General features: G+C 43.1%; 1 protein-coding gene and 1 non-coding gene across 2 annotated transcripts; one reads left to right on the forward strand and one right to left on the reverse strand.

Moving 5' to 3' along the window:
* Window positions 1–4,346: 4,346 nt before the first annotated feature.
* On the forward strand, window positions 4,347–7,077 carry LOC132386182 (probable G-protein coupled receptor 139). Its single transcript, XM_059958473.1, has 2 exons — window positions 4,347–4,527; window positions 6,179–7,077. Exons 1-2 carry the CDS (start codon window positions 4,347–4,349, stop codon window positions 7,075–7,077), a joined length of 1,080 nt encoding a protein of 359 aa, XP_059814456.1.
* Window positions 7,078–18,921: 11,844 nt separating this feature from the next.
* trnav-cac (transfer RNA valine (anticodon CAC)) lies at window positions 18,922–18,994 on the reverse strand. Its single transcript has one exon. It is a non-coding gene; the product is annotated as a tRNA-Val (tRNA).
* Between the last annotated feature and the right edge of the window lie 2,662 nt (window positions 18,995–21,656).

The following is a 21,656-nucleotide window of genomic DNA, read 5'->3' on the forward strand; positions in this document are numbered from 1 at the left end:
AATAGACCGCCGGTTCATAGGATCATCTTCCACCCGCTACCATGGCTGCACGTCACACTGATCGGCGGGGGGTGGAGAGTGGGGTTGCCGATGGGAAGTGTTGAGAGGGGTTGCAGGCGGGTGGTGCGCTTAGCTGGAGCTTCACAATGCTCAATGTGATCAGAGGCCCAGGTTCTGCAACTTCTCAGTCAGGATTGTGGGAATAATGGGATCAAATGCTGACCTCCAGTCGATGAACAACATCCTGGCATAGGGGCTTGAGTTGTCTTGGTGGTCTAAATCCATGTGGAGGAGCCATTGAGATTTCGTCTGCCGTGGACCTTTTGAGGCGATAGGAAAATTACAATGGGTCTGGATCCTTGTTGAGACAGCAGTTCAGTCTTTTCATGAATAAGTTCACCGTATTTTATCATTCTTGCTCCTTAGCTCTATCAACAATGATTCAACGCCTTCCGATCCGTACGTTTCAGCACCATAGATGTGAATACTACCGGGCAATAACCATTAAGGCAGGTCATATTATTCTTATTGGCATTGGTATAATTGTTGACTTTTTGAAGCAAGTAGGAACTTCTGCCCTTTGCAGTGAGAGGTGGAAAATTTCCATGAGCTATTTGGCTGGCATAGGTTTTCAGCGCCTTACCAGTTACTCTCATTGGCCTTCCCCCTTGCGAGGTTTCGCGCTGTTTGCAGCAGCTTAACTTTGGGCTCTGAGACAAGGATCACAGGGTTGTCAGGTACAGCAGCGATCGTCACAGCTGTAGATGTGTTCTCCCTTTAAAGTGAGAATAGAAGGCGTTGAGATCATGTGGTAGTGAAGTACCGCTGCAATTTATGCTGTTGGGTTTCTCTTTGGGGAAAGTAATGTCTTGCAAACCCTGTCCAGGCTGCCGTACATCCGATGTCGCTTCCAACCACTGCATGCCTGATTGGAAATTATATGGAATGAACACAAACAGAAATAAACTTTTTTTTTAATATCTCCGACAACGGAGCGAAACGACTGAACAACGCAGTAATATAATTTGGTAGCAAAAACTTTGCTCATTTCAACTTTAGCTTCTGCGCAGTCAATGATCCAAACTCCACGTGTGTAGTATAAACTTATACACAGGATAAGTCATAATCAGCAACTTCTGCATTACATCTAGTGGTGGTATAATCAAAATTGTACAGCTATCTCAACCTGGGAATCAGGGCACTATTCAGACAATCGAGTACAAATTCAAATTCATTCCACTCTGGAGAGCGACAGCTATCACATACATAACTTATTTCTTAAAATGAACACACTCAACAATGAATGAATAAATGAATGAATAAACAAACTAACAAACAAACAAATAGATAGAACGATAGATAGATAGATAGATAGATAGATAGATAGATAGATAGATAGATAGATAGATAGATAGATAGATAAATGAATAAATAAATAGGCATGTAAATTAGCAAGCAAGCACATAAATGTATAGATAGATAGATAGATAGACAGACAAACAGACAGACGGAAACAGAGAAAGATAAATAAATTAATTAATAAACGATTGAATGAATGAATGAATAAAGCAAGCAAGCTGTGGATCTTACAAGCGAGCAACTAACTATACAAAATCATAGCAGATTGTTGTTTAATATCAGTAGCATGTGATTGCACTGATACATTCACTGCATTTCCAGTCCCATTATTATCCACAAGAAGAACTAAGCTGCTTGTCCAGTCCAATTATGTTCCACACTAGCAATGTCGCTGCCACAACAGCATAGCTGACAATGCAAAGGACTGTCTTTAAACATGTCACTCAGTAGAACCGTACATCAAAAATAATTCCCAATTATCATTGATCCCATTGTCACGGATTACGGAGGGCAGGTCGGACCACATTCGTAACATATTGAATTGTCAATACCCGCTCACATGCCAGCAAATATAACTGCTGTCAGTTGTATTTGCCATCATTGATGGGATTTCTTGCATGAAATGATTAAGATCATATGCTTAAAAGAATATCAGTTAACACAAGTTATTGGTGAGGAATGCTCGCTGTGTTTTAGTTTAGTCGACTGTAGTTACACTCCGAGAAGAGCGTAGAAAGTGAGTGTTTACACGTTGAGCGTGGGTCGCATAGCTTCTGTAAAGCTAAAGGAATTTGTTACCTTTATACCAAACAAATTTGTGATCTATATGTACTAAATATGATCACTGTTGAATTGATAACAAACTGAGTTCCATAATCATGTACGGCTTGTATTCAGTATATTGACGTAATGGTGCCGAGAGGAGAATCTAATAATATCTTTATTTCACTAGCTAGCATGCAATACACAACAGTGCTTGTATGAGGTTTTGTCTGACGAAGAAATATGTTTTGATGTGACCTATATACTAAACAAACGTTCAACAGCTTTAACACATTTCTTTCAAATTTATTGCGATGAAAATTACGAATTAAATGCCCGTTTCGTTGATTCCCATTAATTGATTAGTACAAGCCGAGAAGAAATTAGCTTCACCAATTCCCGTTCTATCTTTGCTGACTCACAGATATACCATGTTTTCAGACTTCGTAAACAGAAAACAAGCGCAGTTTCCATCGCCTTTCAAATAACATGAATGTGGATGCTGCTCAAGTAACAGAATAAAAAAAAATACCCGAATGACCGACTTAGATCACACTTAGTTGTTCATTTTTAGTGTGATCTTCAATGGAGCGTAAATTGAAGAGAGTTACCGATTTTTCCCTTTGCCTGCCAAGAAAATAAATAGATTTTGCAGAAAGATGCAGATGCCCATTCGGTCATTTATCAGAATACGGCGAGAAGAGCTTGGAATATAACCGGCTCTTTTCACGCAGCGTAAATACATCAGCTGCAATACAGTGATAATGTCTGTATGACTGCGGCGTAGCCCCTTGAACGGGAAACGACTGGAAGGAATACATTTTTTTTTCATTTTTCATTTCTGATTCAACAGCATCAGGAATTCACAATGAAGTGATGCACTGTAAATACATAAGCACAGAAACATAAAATATACTACAGCACAATACAGTCCCTTCGGCCAGCGAAGCTGTGCCGAACATCCACTTAATTTGGAAAGTACCCAGGCTCAGCAATAGCCTTTTATTCTTCTGAGCACCTGTACAGGAGTCTCTTAAAAGATCCTATCCTATATACCTTCACCACTGTCGCCGGCAGCCCGGCGTCTCCAAGCACTCAACACCCTCTGCATAAAAAAACTTACACCTGGGAACTCCTCTGTAACTATTACCAAGCTTCTGAAAACTGTGCGCTCTCGTGCTAGCCATTTCAACCCTGGGGACAGAAGCCTCTGAGCATCCACAACTTCAATGCCTCTCACCGTCTTGTACAACTCAATCAGTTCATGTCTCATACTCCGTCGCTCCAAGGAGAAAAGGCCGAGTTCACTCAATCTATTCTCATACGGCATGCTCCCCAATCCAGGAAATATCATTCCTCTGCACCCTTTCTATGGTTTTCACATCCTACCTGTAGTGAGGCGACCTGAACAGAGCACAGTGCTCTAAGCGGTTTCTGACCAGGGTCCTATGCAGTTGCAACTCGGACCCCAACATCCTCCTGTTCCGGCACACTGCCAAGAACCTTACCATTTGTATTTTATTCATCTTTTATATTTGACCTACCATGATGAACCACCTCACACTTATCTGGGTTGAACTGCATCTGCCACTTTGTTGCTACTATTGTATCTGCTATACCGGAATGACATGAGAAATCCCAATCAGCCGCTGGGCAAGCCATAGACAGATAATGTGCCAAGAATACTTATCGATTAGTAAGTGATTTAATCCATATTGTACTAGAGGAAACCCTTTTGCTGACCAGCTACTTCCATCATACTCTGACTCTGTGATTGTTGATTAATTTACCTCCTTCCTTACACGGGATACATATATGTTTACAGAAAATGCATATATTTGTTGAATAAATAAGTGCCATTTTGTTCTACTTTAAACTTACTTCAGTCGCCCAAAATGTTTATTTATTGTTAGGTATTATTTAGTTTTTTTTTTGAATTTATTTGTTACAACTCCAAAATACGCAATGACACCAGCACTTATCTACACACTTGATGCTCTGCTAAGAGAAAATCCAAGGGTTAACCCTTCGTATGATTTCATCTAAAATAATTAGCGTCTGTTCCATGTAGGTTGATGACGTCAGCGTTGAGTTTCTCTTCCTTATTAATAAGCGGTCCTGTCCGTCAGTTGCTCCAGATTCAGAGAGAACGTCACCTCCTGTCACGAAAGGAGTTCCGGAGCTGCAGTGTGAGGCAGAGTAAGGAGAGACTGGTTCGTTCTGTCATGGATCAAAATCTGAGTAGTGAAGCGTGGGATATAACAGGAAATGGGAAAAATATCTTCTGGATGGTTCCATATATTTTCCGAGATGATGATTCGGTAACGATAGATCATCGGGTCAAGTATGTTTTAGTCGCCATTCAAGTTATTTTCTTTCCTGTCCTCGCCATCATTGCTCTTCCCGGTGAGTTATTCCAAAGAAAACATATGAAACAGAATATAACAGCACATTTTCCTTCTCATAATCTCATAATAATGTTATGCTATGTTATGTTATGTTATGCTATGTGCATTTTGGTAATTGACAAACCCGCGGACATCTGTTTAAGAAAATATGTGCTCGCAGTGGCGATGATCCAGAGCAGGTTTAGGAGAATAAACGGTTCACTGGAGTTTAGGAGGATGCGCTGTGGCAACTGGGGAAGCTTACCTGTAATTGAAACGCTCAGACAGATCTGTCATGCAGCGTCTGCATCCAAAGTAGGAGAGGCCTGGACCAGAGAGCGCAGCCTCGCAATAGACGTATACCGCCTTCAGAACTGAGCAGAGGAAGAATTTCTATTGCCAGAGGCAATTTGCGACATATGATTGGAAACTGATACTCACTCACTCAATGTGGGCAAACAGAAAGAAGGGTTAGTGCTAAGTCTCCGGGCTCCTGCTCGATCTGCAATCCAGATTCCCTCGGTAAGAATCAGGGACAGGAACCTGTGCTTCAGGTACACGTATTGGGTGTCAAGGACACTTATTTCATGACAGTTCAGGGTCTGGATTCAGATCTTTTTTTTTTCCGCAGCCCGTACAAAATCTGACAATCGTCAAGCCAAAGTTGGCTTGCAGGCACAAAAGTTTATTCAGAAGGCAAATGAATGTTGGCGCTCATTGCTGGAGGGATTGAGCTCAAGAGCAGGGATATCATGCCACAACGATACAGGGTACTGGTGAGAGGGCACCTGGAGCACTGAGTGCAGTTCCTGTCTCCATACCGGAAGAACAATACACTGGCTATGGAGACAACGCAATAGACGTTCACCCATACCCTGACTCTAACCCTAATCCTAGAGATGAAAAGTTTGAGTCGCCTGTGATTATACTCTCTGGAATTCAGAAGAATGAGAGGTGACCATATAGAGACATATAAGATTTTGAAAGGGTTTAGATAAATTAGAAGTAGGAACGTTGTTTCCCTTGGTAGGTGAGACTCGAACTGTGAGATATTGCCTCAAGATTCAGGGGATAAAATTTAGGACGGAGATGAGGAGAAACTGTGAGTGGCGAATCTGTGGAATTTTCCGCCCAGGGAACCAGTTGAGTCTTCCTAACTAAATATGTTTAAGGTACAGTTATATAGAATTTTAGATAGTGGGGGAATTAAGGGTTATGAGGAATGGTCAGATGAATGGAGCTGAGTTTACGGACACATCAACGAAGATCTATCGGATGGGGGGGTCAGTCTCGACAGGGTGAATTGCCTACTCCTGCTCCTATTTCTTACGTTCTTATAGTTATCAGTGTTCTGCACTTTCTGTCACTTTACAGACGTTCCATCCAACAGATTGCACGGAGTTTACGCTAGTTTGCAAAATGGTTTAGTTTTATTGAATGGTATTCACTGCCGTTACTTTCCACCATCTCGTACAATCATTTCTAACATTTCTACAGACAAAAAAAAAGACCAGTCTGCTTTATGTGCTTGCTTTAAGGGATCTCTTCCTGATTGGTCATCGCTACCATTGTACTAATCCCACTAATTCCTATCGTTGGCACACACTGCATGTTTGCTTTAAGAAAACTCTTGCTAATGTCTTTACCCAGATTGTTTCCTTTGTTCGCAGTGAACACGGTGACCATATTGGTCCTGTCTCGGGGAAAGTGCGGCCTCTCCAGAGCTGTCACTTACTACCTGGTTGCCATGGCAGTGGCGGATCTTCTGTTTCTTATCCTGGACCTGATACTCAGCAAGATTCTGATTGCGTACTTGCCAGTGGAAGTTGTCGTCTGGTCATTCCGCATGCCGGTCTGTAATATCCACGCTGTTTTGCTTTACAGCGTCACCGACTCTTCGGTCTGGTTCACAGTTGCTTTCACGTTTGATCGATTTATCGCAATATGTTGCCAGAAGCTGAAAAGGAAATATTGCACCTGGAAAACTGCAGCCGTGGTCTTGGGGGCAGTGGCAGTGATCAGCCATTTAAAGGATCTTTACTGGTATTTTAGTCTCTTCGGATATTACTCGTGGATAATTGCTCCATTCATTTGTCTGAACAGGGTGCATTATTTGAATTTATATATCGGGATGCAAATTGATCTCTTTTATTACTTCCTCAACCCTGTTATCCCATTTGAGCTGGTTCTCCTGATGAATTGCTTAACTGTCAGACATGTCTTACTCGCCAGCAGGGCCCGCAGGAGACTTCGCTCTACCGGCAGCGGACAAAGTGCCAAAGACCCGGAGATGGAAACTCGCAAGAAGTCCCTTATTTTACTCTTGGTTATCTCCGGAAATTTCATCCTGCTATGGGCACCTTTCACGGTGTATTCCGCGTGGAATCGGCTGTACTTTACCACGTCTGTGCGTCCGCCCGATTCCCTACGAGAGCTGGGCATCATTCTGCAGCTTCTGAGCTGTTGTACGAACACGGACCTTTACACTGTTACACAGAACAAGTTCAGGCAGCAGCTAAAGATTGTGGTAAAATCTCCGCTCGCGCTCATTGTTGCGAGGAAGCTGTGAACTAGCGGAATGTCCTACCCGGCACAAGTGTTTTTCAATAAATTGCGGGCACCTTCGGTCCCACTCTATGCTTGTTCCACCCAGACCTCGCAAGCTACAATTACGGACAAAGTTCCCTAACACAGCCTCGCAGCGTTTCCTTCATTCACCGACTTTCATTCCCATCTCTGCTTCATCGAAGCTCACTGCAGATCTTCGTACATCTTTCCTCCTTCTACCACCGTGCAGACGTACATGCGTTCGGTTATCAGGCCTTACTCCTACGAGGACGTTTGTGCTCCCGACACTACCCATTCAATCCCGATAGTGACGACTGAATTCGACGCTGAGCTCGCCAATTTCATCAACGTTGCCTGAAATTTTCCGCTCCACCCTCAGATCAACTTGGTCACATTCTGTCACCACTGTCGTCTTATTTTCTCTCTGTCCTCAATTCCAGACACCGATTATCTACCGAAATGTTTTGCAAAGCCACTGACTCCCAGAGCTTTCTTGAATATATCACTTGCCACCCCGATACTTGTAAAAGTGTTCTTTCATTCTACGGTTACGCCCGATGAGTATTTCCATCCAAGGCATTCGAGGTGTGCTCTCTGTTAAAGTTAACGGAAATTCGCTTCCACTACCATCTTCTCCAGCATTTCCTGCGATCCAGAAGCAGCCTATCCCACCTAATATAATGATGGAGGCAGTGTACCTCTGATCACAATTATTACTCCAGTACTCTCCGCAGGCAATATACTTTATTAGCTTCTGCCATCTTCAACGCGATCTCCACCAGACGCATTTTCCCTCCCCCAGTTCCGCTTTCTGAAGATCTTTGTCTGCGCAAATTCACTGGTTTCTGGTCCCTCCATATAGGACGCATCTAGTCCTACAAAGTCCCTCAATATTACAGCTGTCCGTACGCTATCTCTCTCACAGGCGTTAAGACACGAAGCCATCAGTTCGGGTGAAGTAATGTTTTCACCTGCGAAACATTCGGGGTTATTGATTAAATTTCACGCACCCAGTGTGGCCTTTACTATCTTAGAGAGGTTTGATGAAGATTGTGCAACAATTCACCGCCTCCCTCTGGAATCCCCTCACAGGCATGTCGGTCGACAGCGTCTAATACTGCCACGATGAGTCCCAACTCATTGTAGGAGTGAAACCTCACAAACCCTCTGCTAGCCTCCAACCACATGACGTGCACATCCATTTGTCTTACCGCCGGTAAGCAATCTCGTCGGTTTTCTCACAGCTCTCCCTTTACTTTCCCGTCAGTCTGGTGAGCTACTCGCGCATTTCTGGCAAACAGTCCCTCATGAAGTGGCCACTATCATCAGAACTCTTTAATTGATTTCATGGACTTCTGTCCTTCCAGTTTCCGCTTCCTCAGCTCCACGACTTCCAGCTATCAGGCCTCGGCATTATTTATTATTCTCTTTCTTTTCGCGTCCCTAGTCACCTGCTTTCCCCCTCCGCTTGACTTGCCTACACTTTCCAGCTTCTTTTCCTTCCCTTCACTGTCCCTAAAGGTGCTTACAGTGAGTTGACTCCTTTACGGTTTTATCTCCTGCTGCAGCGAGAGTAGAGCAGGGAAGACTGAAACGAACTTCCAATGAATCGTTTTGTTGTATTGTGCCTTACTATTCACCTGTACCTTTTACACCTTGTTGTTGTTTTACTTCAATGCACTGTATAATGATTTGGTCTGCACGGACACTATGCATTACAAGCGTTTTAATGAATATTCATTTCACTGCTTTATGGTACCTGTGACAATAGTAAAATAAATCCAATTCCAATCCGGCTACGGAGTATCACTGAGCACATGTATAACATCCTGACCACTACCAGTGTGGTGGGGTGAAATATTACTTCAGGCAGCCAGGAGCGTTTTTCCTGGAACAGTGTGAGCCGGACCGCTCGCTAGGATATAGATTTGTGATGTCGGAATCACGGATAATGTGTAAACCATGTAAGTAGTGCATTTGATCAGGAGATCTATGTGTCTCCCCTGTCCAAGTGCTCCTGTCGATAATTCCGAAATTCAGTGAAATTCTCTGCATTCGCCAATAAATCGGGAAGCATGTTAGAGATTAGAAAAATCCCTCTTGGTGAAGGAAGAAGGGTGTATTTTCCCCTCTGATACAGTTTCGCCGGAAAACAACCCATCCCTCTAAATTTGTGTACCAATATTTTAGTCTCTTGTATTCTATGCCTCATGTCCCCTTCAGTGTGTTCCACTCCATCGAATAAACACTCGGCCTGATCCAGTCGTTCCTTTATACTGAATTACCATTCCATCAAAATGTTCCTTAATCTCTTCAGCACCATTACGGTACAGTAATTCTTCACGGTATTGTGCCGAACGGAACCGTAACGGGACGTCTGATGATAGCAGAAACGAATAAGTATAAATTTGTAAAAAAAAAACACCTCTCTGTTATTCTGTTGTATGTCTGAATAGAACAATACATAACTGTTTTTTTTATATATGTGACGGTGCAAATTTTAGATTGGTGTTTATTGAATCAATGTCTCCAGGTATCTCAAATATCAAAATCGTCAGTTTGTTTTTGCTCTGGTCTGCGCAAATGGAAGAAACACGGAGGACATTATTAACTGTTCTTTCCAACTTGGCGGCTACCTTTAGGGATTTATAGACTCAGACGGAGGGAAGGGTTTAATGTTCCAGACGATAAAGCTGGCGTTCATGGAGATTTGTCTCTACTTAGCCGTCTTTCCAAATCCAATCAATGTAACTGATGCGCGTTAGCAAACAAGTCTCATGTCCCAGCGCCAATCCTGGACGTATACCCACGATAGTCCGACTTAGAACACATAGGATATTTGAAGATCAGAGGTGGTGGTGAATGTGAAGGAGACTTTTTCAACGCAGGTTCAGAACATTTGTCCCACAACATTTATGCAGGGCACGATGATAATTTTCTCTATTATTTGTTACTTTGCATGATGGACATCGGAAGCACTGCCGGTTGATGTACAAAGTGTTTCTTGCCGTATCGGCCTCGACCTCGACCTCGTCCCAGGGCAGTACGATCTGCCTGAAAAAACACGATCGAAATGTCCTCTGAAATTTTCCTCTCGGTATAAACAAATTCCTTCCAAGGGTTATGATTCACAGGTAAGGGGAAAATATCTCTGTCAGATCTGTATTACTCATTCATTTTTACATTTCTGCCGATTCTCTCTTCAGCCCATACTGCTGCAAAAAAAAGAGAGAAAGCAACAATTCTTGTTTGCGTGACCATTTCTCATATTAAATATTCATTACCCCGGGCAATATGTCAGAGAATCATCTTTAAACACAATAAACACCCTAGCTCTTCCAAATAGAGACGAATAGAGACGAACAGAGCCGCAGACAACACTCCAAATGAGGTCATATCAATGCTTCACGTCGCAAAATCATGGGAGTTTGAAGTTGATATTCAGCGTCATTTTGTTCATATACCGGACACAACACGCCCCGGCCCTTCGGCCCAATACATTGTCAGGACAATATGACGTAATCCGTCCTCGATGTAACTCTTCCCATCTCCACAGAAATTTACCCATAATATATGCTGCTCTCCTGAGCAGTGTCTAGGTTTAGTACAAAATAGTCCTCAGGCTGCTTACCTGTGGTCAGCTGAGAACGAAAAGTTCCAGCGCAAGACTAACTTCATTGGAAAATCTTTCAACAAACCATCAATTTTAAGGCACCTCTCGAAAGCGAGTGCGATGACTGGCACGGTTTATCCCTTCAAAGTGCCGCATCATTTCAACATAGAGCAAACAGATTGATCGCGTCTGCTGGTAGAACATCACTGACCACTCTGGTACTCTCACTGAGTATTCTGACCGGTCACTGACCACACAGGCAGGGTCACTCCCTCAATATCGGCAATCGTGTTAGCAATGTTTTCAACACGTCCACGATTAAAACATAATAATAAATAAACATGTATATCAATTATGTATATTGAATAGATTTTTTTAATGTGCAAAATCAGAAATACTGCAGATTAAAATAAGTAAGGAAGTGTCCAAAGCTTCGATGTACATTTAGGAATCGAATGGCAGATGGGAACAAGCTGTTCCTGAGTCACTGTGTTTGTGCCTTCAGGCTTCTGTATCTCCTACCTGATGGGAACAGTGAGAAAAAGGCATGCCCAGGGTGCAGGAGGTTTTTAATCATGGACGCTGCCTTTCGGAGACATCACTTCTTGAAGATGTCCCGGGTATATTGTGGCCTATTCCCCAAGATGGAAACGACTAGATTTACAACCTTCAGCAGCTTCTTTCGGTCCTGTGCACTAGCCCCTCTATAACAGCCAGTGATGCAACCTGTCAGAATGCTCTCCGCAGTACAACTATAGAAGATTTCTGAGTGTATTTGTTGCGAGCAAAATTTCCTCAAATCCCTAATGAAGTATAGCCGCACAAAGCATGTTGCGAGCTTTTGCCCCAGAACATTTATGCAGAGCACGATCTTAATTGCCAACTATTACATGTTAGTTTGCACGGTCCATATCACAGGTACTGCCAGTTCACTTGCCGAAGTGCTGTTTACACTTTCTTATCATATCTGCTTCGACATCGTCCCAGGGCTGTATGTTCTGCCGGAGAAAGTGCCATCCATTTTCTCTAAAATTCTCCCCCGTCGTATAAAACGATGCCTTCCAAGGGTTTTGAGTTACATGTGAGGGGAAAATATATCCGATTGATTGGAATTTTCATTCATTTTTACACCTCTACCCGTTCTCCCTTCAGCCCTAATGCTGAAAAAAGGAAACAGCAATCCCTGTTTGCGTAATTATTTTTTTCATATCATCATATTTCTTAAGCTGGCAATATATCAGGGAATCACCTTTGAACCCAACAAGCACTCAACCTCCTCGCAATGCAGACGAACAGAGCAGCAGGCAACACTCCAAATGGGTTCATATCAATGCTTCACACAGCAAAATCACGGGTGTTTAAAGTTGATATTCAGCATCATATAGCACGTAAACGAATACAGCACAGCCCGGGCCTTAGGCCCACAGTATTGTACGGACCCCGATGACGTACTCCGTGCTCGATGGAACTCCCCACTTCCACAGACAGTTACCCATAATATGTGCTGCTTTGCTGAGCAGCAACTAGATTTGGTACTAAATAGTCGTCTGGCCCCGGAAAGTTTCAGCGTATGACTAACGTCATTGGAAAAGCTTTCAATAAACTTCGGGAAATTATTCTTCTCCAGGCCCTTTCGTAGATCGTTATCTCCAACGTATTCATGGTGAGTCACAGTAAAGTATCCCCAATGCCTTTTGTGAATCCGGCAATGGCAAGTTCCGCTTGCGGTCGACGGAATGTTTTCATTTCCTACTCATGTAACGGTTCTTTATACGCCCTGCGTAGTTATTCGTTTGTTCTTAATATACAGAAAAAAATGGATTGACGGGTTAACTTTCCTCAAGATCTGGTTTAACTGGCATTGAACCGGACACGTAGATATTAACTAACCAGATTGTAAGGTTGTGGATGTTGTTCCATTATTCAAGGAACAGGTTAGAGCTCGCCCAGGAAATTATAAACCTGTGATTCTTAATTCAAAAGTTGCTAAGCTTATGAAGAAGATCAGGAGAGGTAGCAATTATGAAAAACTGTAGAAGCATAATATGATTCGGAAGATTCAGCATGCCAAAGCCAGGTTGTGCCTTATGAGCTTGATTGAAAATTTTGAGGATGACTAAACACATTTATGAAGGTAGAGCAATAGACGTCGTACATATGGATTTCAGCAAGGCATTTGATGAGCTACCAGTGAAGGCTTATGAAGATGGTAAGGACACATGGAATGCAAGGGGACAATGCTTTGTGTATAAAGAACAGGCTTGCCCACAGAAGGCAAAGGATGGTTGTAGATGGATCATATTCTGCATGAATGTCGGTGATCACTGGTTTGCCTCAGGGATCTGTTTTGGGACCCCTACTGTTCGTGATTTTTATAAATGACCTGGATGAGAAAGTGGACCTGGATAGGGTGTTGCAGATAGTGTGAAGGGCGGTCAAAAGTTACAGCGGGTTATTAAGAGGATGCAAAACTGGGCTGACAAGTGTTAGATGGATTTGGACCCAGATAATTGTGAGGTGATTCATTTTGGTAGATCAAATATGTAGGCAGAATATAGAGTTCATACTAGGACTCTTAGCAGTGTGATGTCCGAGGGATTCTGGGGTCAGAGTTCATGGGACACTCAAAGCCGTTAGGCAGGTGGACACTGTGGTTAAGAAGGCATACGGTGCATTGACATTCATCAACTGTGGGATTGAATTTAACAGCCGAGAGGTAGTGTTGCAGTTATATAGGACCTAGTCAGACCCCACTTGGAGTACTGTGCTCATTTCTGGTCGCCTCACTGTAGGAAAGAGGTAGAATCAATAGAAAGGGTGCAGAGGGAATTTACAAGGATGTTGCCTGCCTTGGGGAGGCATGCCTTATGAGAATGGGTTTTGAGAACTCGGCCTTTTCTCCTTGGAGCGACGATGGATGAAAAGTGATCTGATACAGTTGTCCAAGATAATGAGAGGCATTGTTCGTGTTGATAGGCAGAGCCTTTTTTCCCAGGGCTGAAATGGCTAGCACGAGAGAGCATAGTGCTTGGAAATAAGTACAGGGGAGATATCAGGGGTAAGTTTTTTTTTTTACGCAGAGTTTGGTGAGTGCGTGGAATGGGCGGCCGGCAACGGGGCTGGAAGCGGAAACGGTATGATCTTTTAAGAAACTCCTAGAATGGTATACAGGGCTCAGAGATATAGAGGGCTATCGGAAATCCTAGATAGTTCCAAGATAAGATAATATTCGGCACAGCTTTGTGGGCTGAAGGGCCTGTATTGTGCTGTGGGTTTTCTGGTGTTGTATGTTTGTATGATAACAACAAAATCAAACATTAGACGGAGGTGACATGGAGTTAAGAAGCTGTAGGTGCAAATAGACTTTGTTGTACGAGCTATCTGTCGATAATCATGGGGATATATATATATGTATATATTCATGTAGACAGGATAATAGATCAATATAAATATTAGGATAAATATAACAGGATAAAGGTGATAGATCCTAAGAGAGATAAATTGTAGAATGCTTCCAAATAGATTTTCTGGAATTGCAACCTGCGAAATATTTTTATGTGTGGATAGACTGGATGTGGAGAAGATATTTTCTATAATAGATAAGTCAAGGGCTCGAGAGCACAAATTCAGAATTGAGGCATAACCAAATAGAATAGACATAAGGAACAATTCTTTTACACAGGGAGCAGGATCGGTAGAATTTCTTGCTACAGACGGTTGTCTCTGCTTAAATTTAAGATGTGGAATTAATCGCTACAGACAACTGTGCATAACAGGTCATTGTTGAAACTTAAGCCCGAGTTTGGTGTGTTCTTGATTAATCAAGGTGTCAGAGGATACGGGAAGAACGCAGGAGGATGGAGTTTTGCGGGATACAAGCTGAACTATCACATGATGGCAGAGGAGGCTGGATAAGGATAAGGAAAGTGCCAAATTCTGCAGGTGTGCCTTCTGGTCTTGTTCTTATAATTTTTTTTTTCAGAGCGCTTGAGCATTTTTTATTGCTGAAAACGCGTTTGATATTTGATTGGCACTTCCAGAGAAAGTTGCTAAATCAGAAACAATTCCGTTCCTTTATAGAATCTTTGAAAGATAAACAGATGTATTGAAAGTGAAAGCCGCTAACAGAGTCGCAGGTCTCCCTTCCCCTAACAATGACACTTACCAAGAGCGTTGCGGACTTAGGGCGCAGACCATTGTTGAGGATCCCTAACACCCGTTCAACAGTCTCTTTACCTCTCTACCGTCAGTACGAATGAACTGAAGCACTGGCACTGGGTCTGGAGACTGGGTAACATTTTCTTTACTCGGGCTCTGAGATTAGTGAATATCTTCCTACCACCGAGCTGTTGTCACCCGGCCAGCGAGGTGCTAGCTGTTTATTGTATGGTTTACTGATTACTATGTACCCATGGTGAACATTACACATATTTTGAATTTTATTTTAATATCATATTTGTGGCAATATTTGTTTAATGCCCTCTGTGTGGTTTTCTGATGGGTGAGCGTACGTTGGTCCAGAGGAAATGTGTTAGGTGTGATTGTATTTATGTAAAGTCAATTGACAATAAACTTAAACTTCAGCGTGACACATAAATATGCAGATGTTGAGGGAAAGGTTCCTTATGCCGTTAATCTGCATTAGAGAGGACCGGTAAGATGGCCAGCATGGTCAGGACTGGCTTACACCTGTACGTTATCCCCTTCGAGCTATTTCTTCGAAGTACTATCTCAAATCATATTTATTTACTTTTCCGCAGATATTGAACGTCTCTGCTACACGATGCACTGCACTTGAACATATGGAATACAGAATGACAAATAGAAAGCGAAGAACAACAATGGCGCGAGACTGAGCCTGAGCACGAAGGGATGGAGTACAGAAGGAATTAAAATGAGAAATATCGCGAAACAGTGAGGAAGAAGGTTAGAGTAAGGTATGATGACAAATTCTTGTCAAGCGGCAGCTGAATTTAAATCGCAATAATTTCTGGCAGAAGACGTTGAACGAGATATTTCATGTAAAAGCTGAAAGAGAACAGCCTTAACACGAAACATCAGAAGCAGTTGTCGAAAGAGAGACGACATCGTAATCGGCTTTTATTGTTGGACAAGCTTCATTCCATTGCTCATTTAATGATTTTGAAATTAGGACAAAGGGATATTTCACCATATTCTTTACCTGCTCCCTGAACTTCGTCTGTGTTCATGCAGCAGCTGAAAAGCTGGAACATGAATCCCAATTCTTGAAGAAAATCCGGAAAGTACGCTGGCCTCAACCCCATAAAGCGGAGCCGTGTGTTGATAGAGGAGAACATGAACAGTGCCCATAGCAAGATAAAATTACCAGAAATGGCAAACAATAAAACGATGGATTTCATTCTGCTCGCCATCTCGGAATCTTGTGGAGTATCTGCAGTACTCTGAACACGGAGCCGCCTCCGGGCCCTGCTCGCCACTTTAATCTGCCTGACGGTCAAGGTGTTGAAAAGCAGGATCAGAGAAATTGCTGCCCCAGGGGTCAGGATATAATGAAGGAGTTCTACCGATCCCCAGGCAGACGAATTCTAAATACCGTACCTTGTGTTACAAAGCCACGGGAAATTCCAGAGTATATAATTACCAGTGAACATAAAATACTAGAAGATATTCTTCAGACAGCTCACAGCAGTGACCGTCCCCAGAACCACAATCGCCTTTCGCGCGGTGCAATGCGTTGCTCTCAGTTTCTGGCAACAAATAGCGACGAAGCGATCAAGGGTGAAAGAGACGGTGAACCAGACGAAGCAATGTGTGGCTGCGAACAGAAGGACGGCGTGTATATCACATATGCGGATTCTGGCCACTAATTGATATTCTCGGTAATAAACAATGGGAATCTGTCTCCATATCAGGTCCAGGATAACGAACAGCAGATGATTCACAGCCATGGCCACCAGGTAGCGAGTAATGCATTTGGAGAGACCGCATTTTCCACGGGATAGGTCTACGATCGACAGCAGGTTAACGGAGAGGAAGGAAGTAGAACAATATTATCCGATGCTACAAAACATTCATAGGTTTGTTTCAATGTCTGTTTTTTTTAATTCAGAAAATCTGCTAGTAAGACTGCATGTGTGGAAAAAGAAATGAGTAATCGTTTCTGTTCGATCCCAATTTGAACATAGTCGAGTCGTGCTGCCGCCAAAGAAAACAATGTCCGTGTCATATGCCAGAGATAGTTAAGCAGTTTTCCATTCTGTTTCGGATTCCAATCCTAATTCGGAAACTGATTAATCATATATTGCGATCAGATATATCAAACCGGATATGATCAGATAATTTTATATAAATTTCATAACTTTATTTCTTAATGAAATCTGTTTTTTTTATTGATGAGCTTGGTACGGTTAGATATCTCAGAAAGCAAATACTCTTCCTGGAACAGTTCTAAGCTATCTTCTCAAGAAAGGTAGTGACGACGTTTCGGGCCGAAACCCTTCATCAGGAGTCCTACCTCCTCCCATATTTGCTGTCTGGCCTGATGAGTTCTGCCAGGATTTTGTGTTTTCATTTATTTCCAGTATCTGCAGATTCACTCGTATTACAGAGAAAAATATGTTGAACACAATGTCATATTAAAATGTATAAAGTTCGTCGAAATTCCAGAACAACAAAGTGAGAAATTTGGTTAAAAATTGTTTCTCCAACACTGTGGGGCAAGGCAATTGCGTGAAATTTATCGGGACCGTTGGATAGAAGTCTTCCAATGAAGAGGATGTGTTTCATGATGGAATGAATGAATATACCTGCACAGACAGGCAGTGTCCTGAGATAAATAAATTGAGCATCACAGGATTGAGCTGTTCTCGCATCAGCAGCTGAGTTGAACTGAAAAATAAAACTCGTATCACATATTGTTACTATTAAAAGAATATTGTTAACAGAACTGGTTTGCCAGTGGAGTACCAGTGTCTCACCCACTCTACCTGCCTTCACTGCTGGTGATAAAAAGCTGTCAGTAGTGCCATCTTTTAAGTATCTGGGGAGCATTCTCTCTGAGGATGGCGGCATTGACAACGGCATCCGGAGCCGCATTAAACAGGCATCAGCTGCCTTTGAGAGACCTCGGCGTAGAGTCTTTCAGAGCAGGAACCTTCGTCCCTCTACAAAGGTTGCCGTATACCAAGCGATCTGTGTCACCACCCACATTTATGTCTGTGAAGCTTGGGTAACCTACAGCCGTCACATCAGGTCCTTGGAGCGCTTGCACATAAGCTGCCTTCTGCGCATCCTGGGAATTACCTGGCGTGAGCGGGTGCCTCACACTGAAATACATGTGAAGACAAAAGGCAGAAGTATTTGAGGCCATGATTACTCAGCGTCAGCTGCAGTTTCTGGGGCACGTGATCAGGATGCCCACATGTCGGCTAGCCCGCAGAGTGTTATACAGCCAGCTACATCATAGTCGACGCTCAGCTGGAGGGCGGATGAAGCGCTATGAGGATCAGATAAAGAATGCTTTATGAAACTGAAAGATCAGACCTGCAGACCTGCAGGATGCTGCTGCTGACCGTATGACCTGGCGACAGCTCTGTAGGGATTGGGTTCGTATTCTGGAGATGGAAAGAAGAACCGGATGACAGTAGAATAGAGCCAGGAGAAATGCAGCCATGGTTGCTATCACTACCAAGACTACTACGTATACATGCCCACCCTGCAATAGAGCTTGTAGATCCAGGATAGGATTGCATAGTCATCAAAGATCTCACCATTAAAGGAGTGGACGTCGTCATCGAATTTAAATGGGCAATCGAAGGAGTAGAAGAGAGAGAGAGAGAGAGAGAGAGAGAGAGAGAGAGAGAGAGAGAGAGAGAGAGAGAGAGAGAGAGAGAGAGAGAGAGAGAGAGAGAGAGAGAGAGAGAGAGAGAGAGAGAGAGAGAGAGAGAGAGAGAGAGAGCGTCTGTGTGTTTGAGTGTGTTTGAGAGGGAGAAGGAAGGGAACGAGTGACAGAGGGGAACGAGAATAGTGTGGTGGAGAATTTGTACAGACAGTCTGTAATATGACTAGGAAGCAAAGCAATACACAGGTAAAGACAAAGCAAGCAATTTAACATTGTTAAGTAGTTTAGAAATTTTGCAGCACACGGTTATTCCTCCTGACATTTATGACCTGAATGCTCATGACAATGAACTTGAGCACGAAATGAAAATTTGAGTCGCAAGTTCATCCCCAACATTGAAGTCCAAACAATGTTTCTGCCCAGGATTGAACTGGGGAACTTTTGCGTGTGAAGCGAACGTGATAACCACTACACCACAGAAACGGTGCAAAGCGCTCATTGCTCAGCGCTGTTGAACAATGACCAGAGGAAGCCCCTCCCCACAGCAATAAGAACAAAACATTGCCCACCGTTCCTCTCAGCTTTCAGTAACAAGTATTAAATTTGTTCGACGTTATGCAGTGACATGCGTTAACAATTTCCTGTGAACTTTCGACATGCAACATGTAACTGAATTATGTTGCATACATAAAGCAAGGAATTAAAACATTTTCCTCTAGCTTCCATCTGCAATCTGGGGGATTGTTGATGCAATCTGCAATCTGCAATCTCAAACGCAATCTCATTCTATTGTCAATGAGCAACTCGGTAATGAATCTTTGCTGCGTTCAAAGACACCAGCGATCTTCAGCACTCTTCAGAGATGATCTGTCCGGAGTCAATGGTCACTTAACCAGGACCTGTGATACTCATCAGCTGCTCATGCGGCCATCCTCAACCAGCTCCCATAGCTACACGTGACCCTGATCGGTTGGGTGGAGGGGGAGTAGTGGGTTTAGTAGGTCGGGTATCCGGGCCCAACAGTGACATGCAGGCGAGCGGAGGAAAGGAGCGGCTTACATCTCTTTTACTTGGTCTATTTGCAGGAAAGTAATTCCTGTCATTTTTCAGTGGATTTTTGGATAAAGAAACTGAACTATGAAAGCATGTGCGGCTTGTGTGCAGAGCTGCAGATAATGAAAGAGGCCGGGGAGCCTAGTATAGGATATCCATTCTGCATCATCTACAGCTTTAAACAGATGTATTTTCTTCTGACGTCCGCTGTTGTGAATAATATAGTAAATACAATTGTTTCCATATAATGGATGCATTTAAACATACGTTTAACGTATTTAAATACTCAAAATATTTCAAAGAATGCTGCAAATTGGTGCTGAGATTTGTGCTGTCTCAACAAGGCTGTGTAAAACAACAAAGAATTATTGCACATCACAAATCAGATTAATTACAGTCAGAAATAAATGCGTCAATTCAAGGTAGTCTGCTGACGTCACAGGAGTGTTTTTCTCTCTCTTATTAATACTTTACTAATCCTTTCAGTCACTTCCCCCAATTTCAGCGACAGCAGCCTCTCCTGCAACGGACAGAGATCCGGAGCTGCACAAAAGAGGAGAGTGAGGGCAGACTGGCTTGTTCTGTGATGCATCAGAATCTTGGAAAGTCAACTTGGAATATAACAGGAGATGGGAAAAATATCTTCTGGAAGGTTCCATATATTTTTATAGATATTAATTAGATAACGTTAGATGATCGAGTCTCACATGCCTTCAGAGCCATTGAAGTGATTTTCTTCCCCATCCTCGATATAATTGCTCTTCCCGGTGAGTCTCTTTCCAAAGATAACGTAACTGCACATTTTCCTTCTCACGTGCACCTTCGATAGTAATAATCAATACTGCTGTCGCACATACCATTTAAGCAAATTTTTGTGCTATGCATTTTGTTAATTTACGGTGCTGATGTCCCCTGTTTTAGAAAATCTGTGCTGGCAGTGATGATCATCCAGAGCACGTTGAGGAGAATAAGCGATTGAAAGCATGAGGCCGTGCCTGTATTCGCCGGAGTTTAGGAGGATGGAGCAGGGGGATAGGGGAAGCTTACCTGGAATTGAAACGCTCAGATCGAGCCGTCATGCAGAGGATGTATCCAACAGTGGGAGAGTCCAGGACCAGAGAGTGCAGCCTCAGAATAGATGACTGCCTCTTTCAGAACAGAGCTGAGGGGGAATTTCTATTGTCAGATGCAATGTGCTGACGACCTCATTGACACAGACTGTTACTGACATCAAATGATTAGATGTACTGTATTTAGAGCGGAGGTTAATAGGTACTTCATGGATAGGGACATCAAAATATAAGTGGGGAAGGCAGGAGAACGGTGTTGGTAGGAAATACATCGGCCATGATCGAATGGCTTATGACCGTGTGCTGTGATCAGGCTGTCTCACCTAATGCTCTGAAGGGCTGCTGCTGAGTTTCCGGCTGCATGTTAGTCCCGCGCTCCCAGTCCGGAAGGGGGCGAGTCGAAAGGAGGATCTCCGGGTCGGATTGTTCCTGGTCGTGGTCAAGATGGCCGTTCACGGGTCTAGGTGACGGAAGATGAAAGGGCGCTGCCGGAGCCGAAGGCCTGCCCCTTTTCGGAGCACACGACCGTGCCTGGCTCTCCTTCGAGAGGGAGCACGGGGTCGTTGCGGACACATTGTCGAATTTCCGTGCCGGTGGTCACGGCGGCGGAATGACTGTTTTAAAGACGGCAGCAACCATATAGTAATTTTGAATGTAGCTACTGTTTTGTAAATATTTATTATCTTGTGTTCGTGTGTTGTAAATAAACTTTATTGTTAAAGAAAGTTAATGCTCTGGACGGAAGGTTCATAATTCTGATGCGTAAACTTACAGAAGATTGTCGCACACAGCAGCCTGTCAAAGAGAGTTGAAACTTTACATTTTGGCAGGATTCTTTTGCAATTAACCTGTGTCCCACTTCCCATTGTTTTCATGGCTAATCGGTTCCTGAACATTATCCAGGTCTTTCCGCTATTAGGATATTCGGACGTATCGAACATATTATCAAAAAGGTTAATCGCATTTCGGCTCAAAACAGAACTCCCTCCCTCTTCTAAACTCTCGGGATATCCTAACAGCAT

Source organism: Hypanus sabinus, unplaced genomic scaffold (genome assembly GCF_030144855.1).
Source record: "Hypanus sabinus isolate sHypSab1 unplaced genomic scaffold, sHypSab1.hap1 scaffold_105, whole genome shotgun sequence".
In the NCBI taxonomy this organism is placed as follows: Eukaryota; Metazoa; Chordata; class Chondrichthyes; order Myliobatiformes; family Dasyatidae; genus Hypanus; species Hypanus sabinus.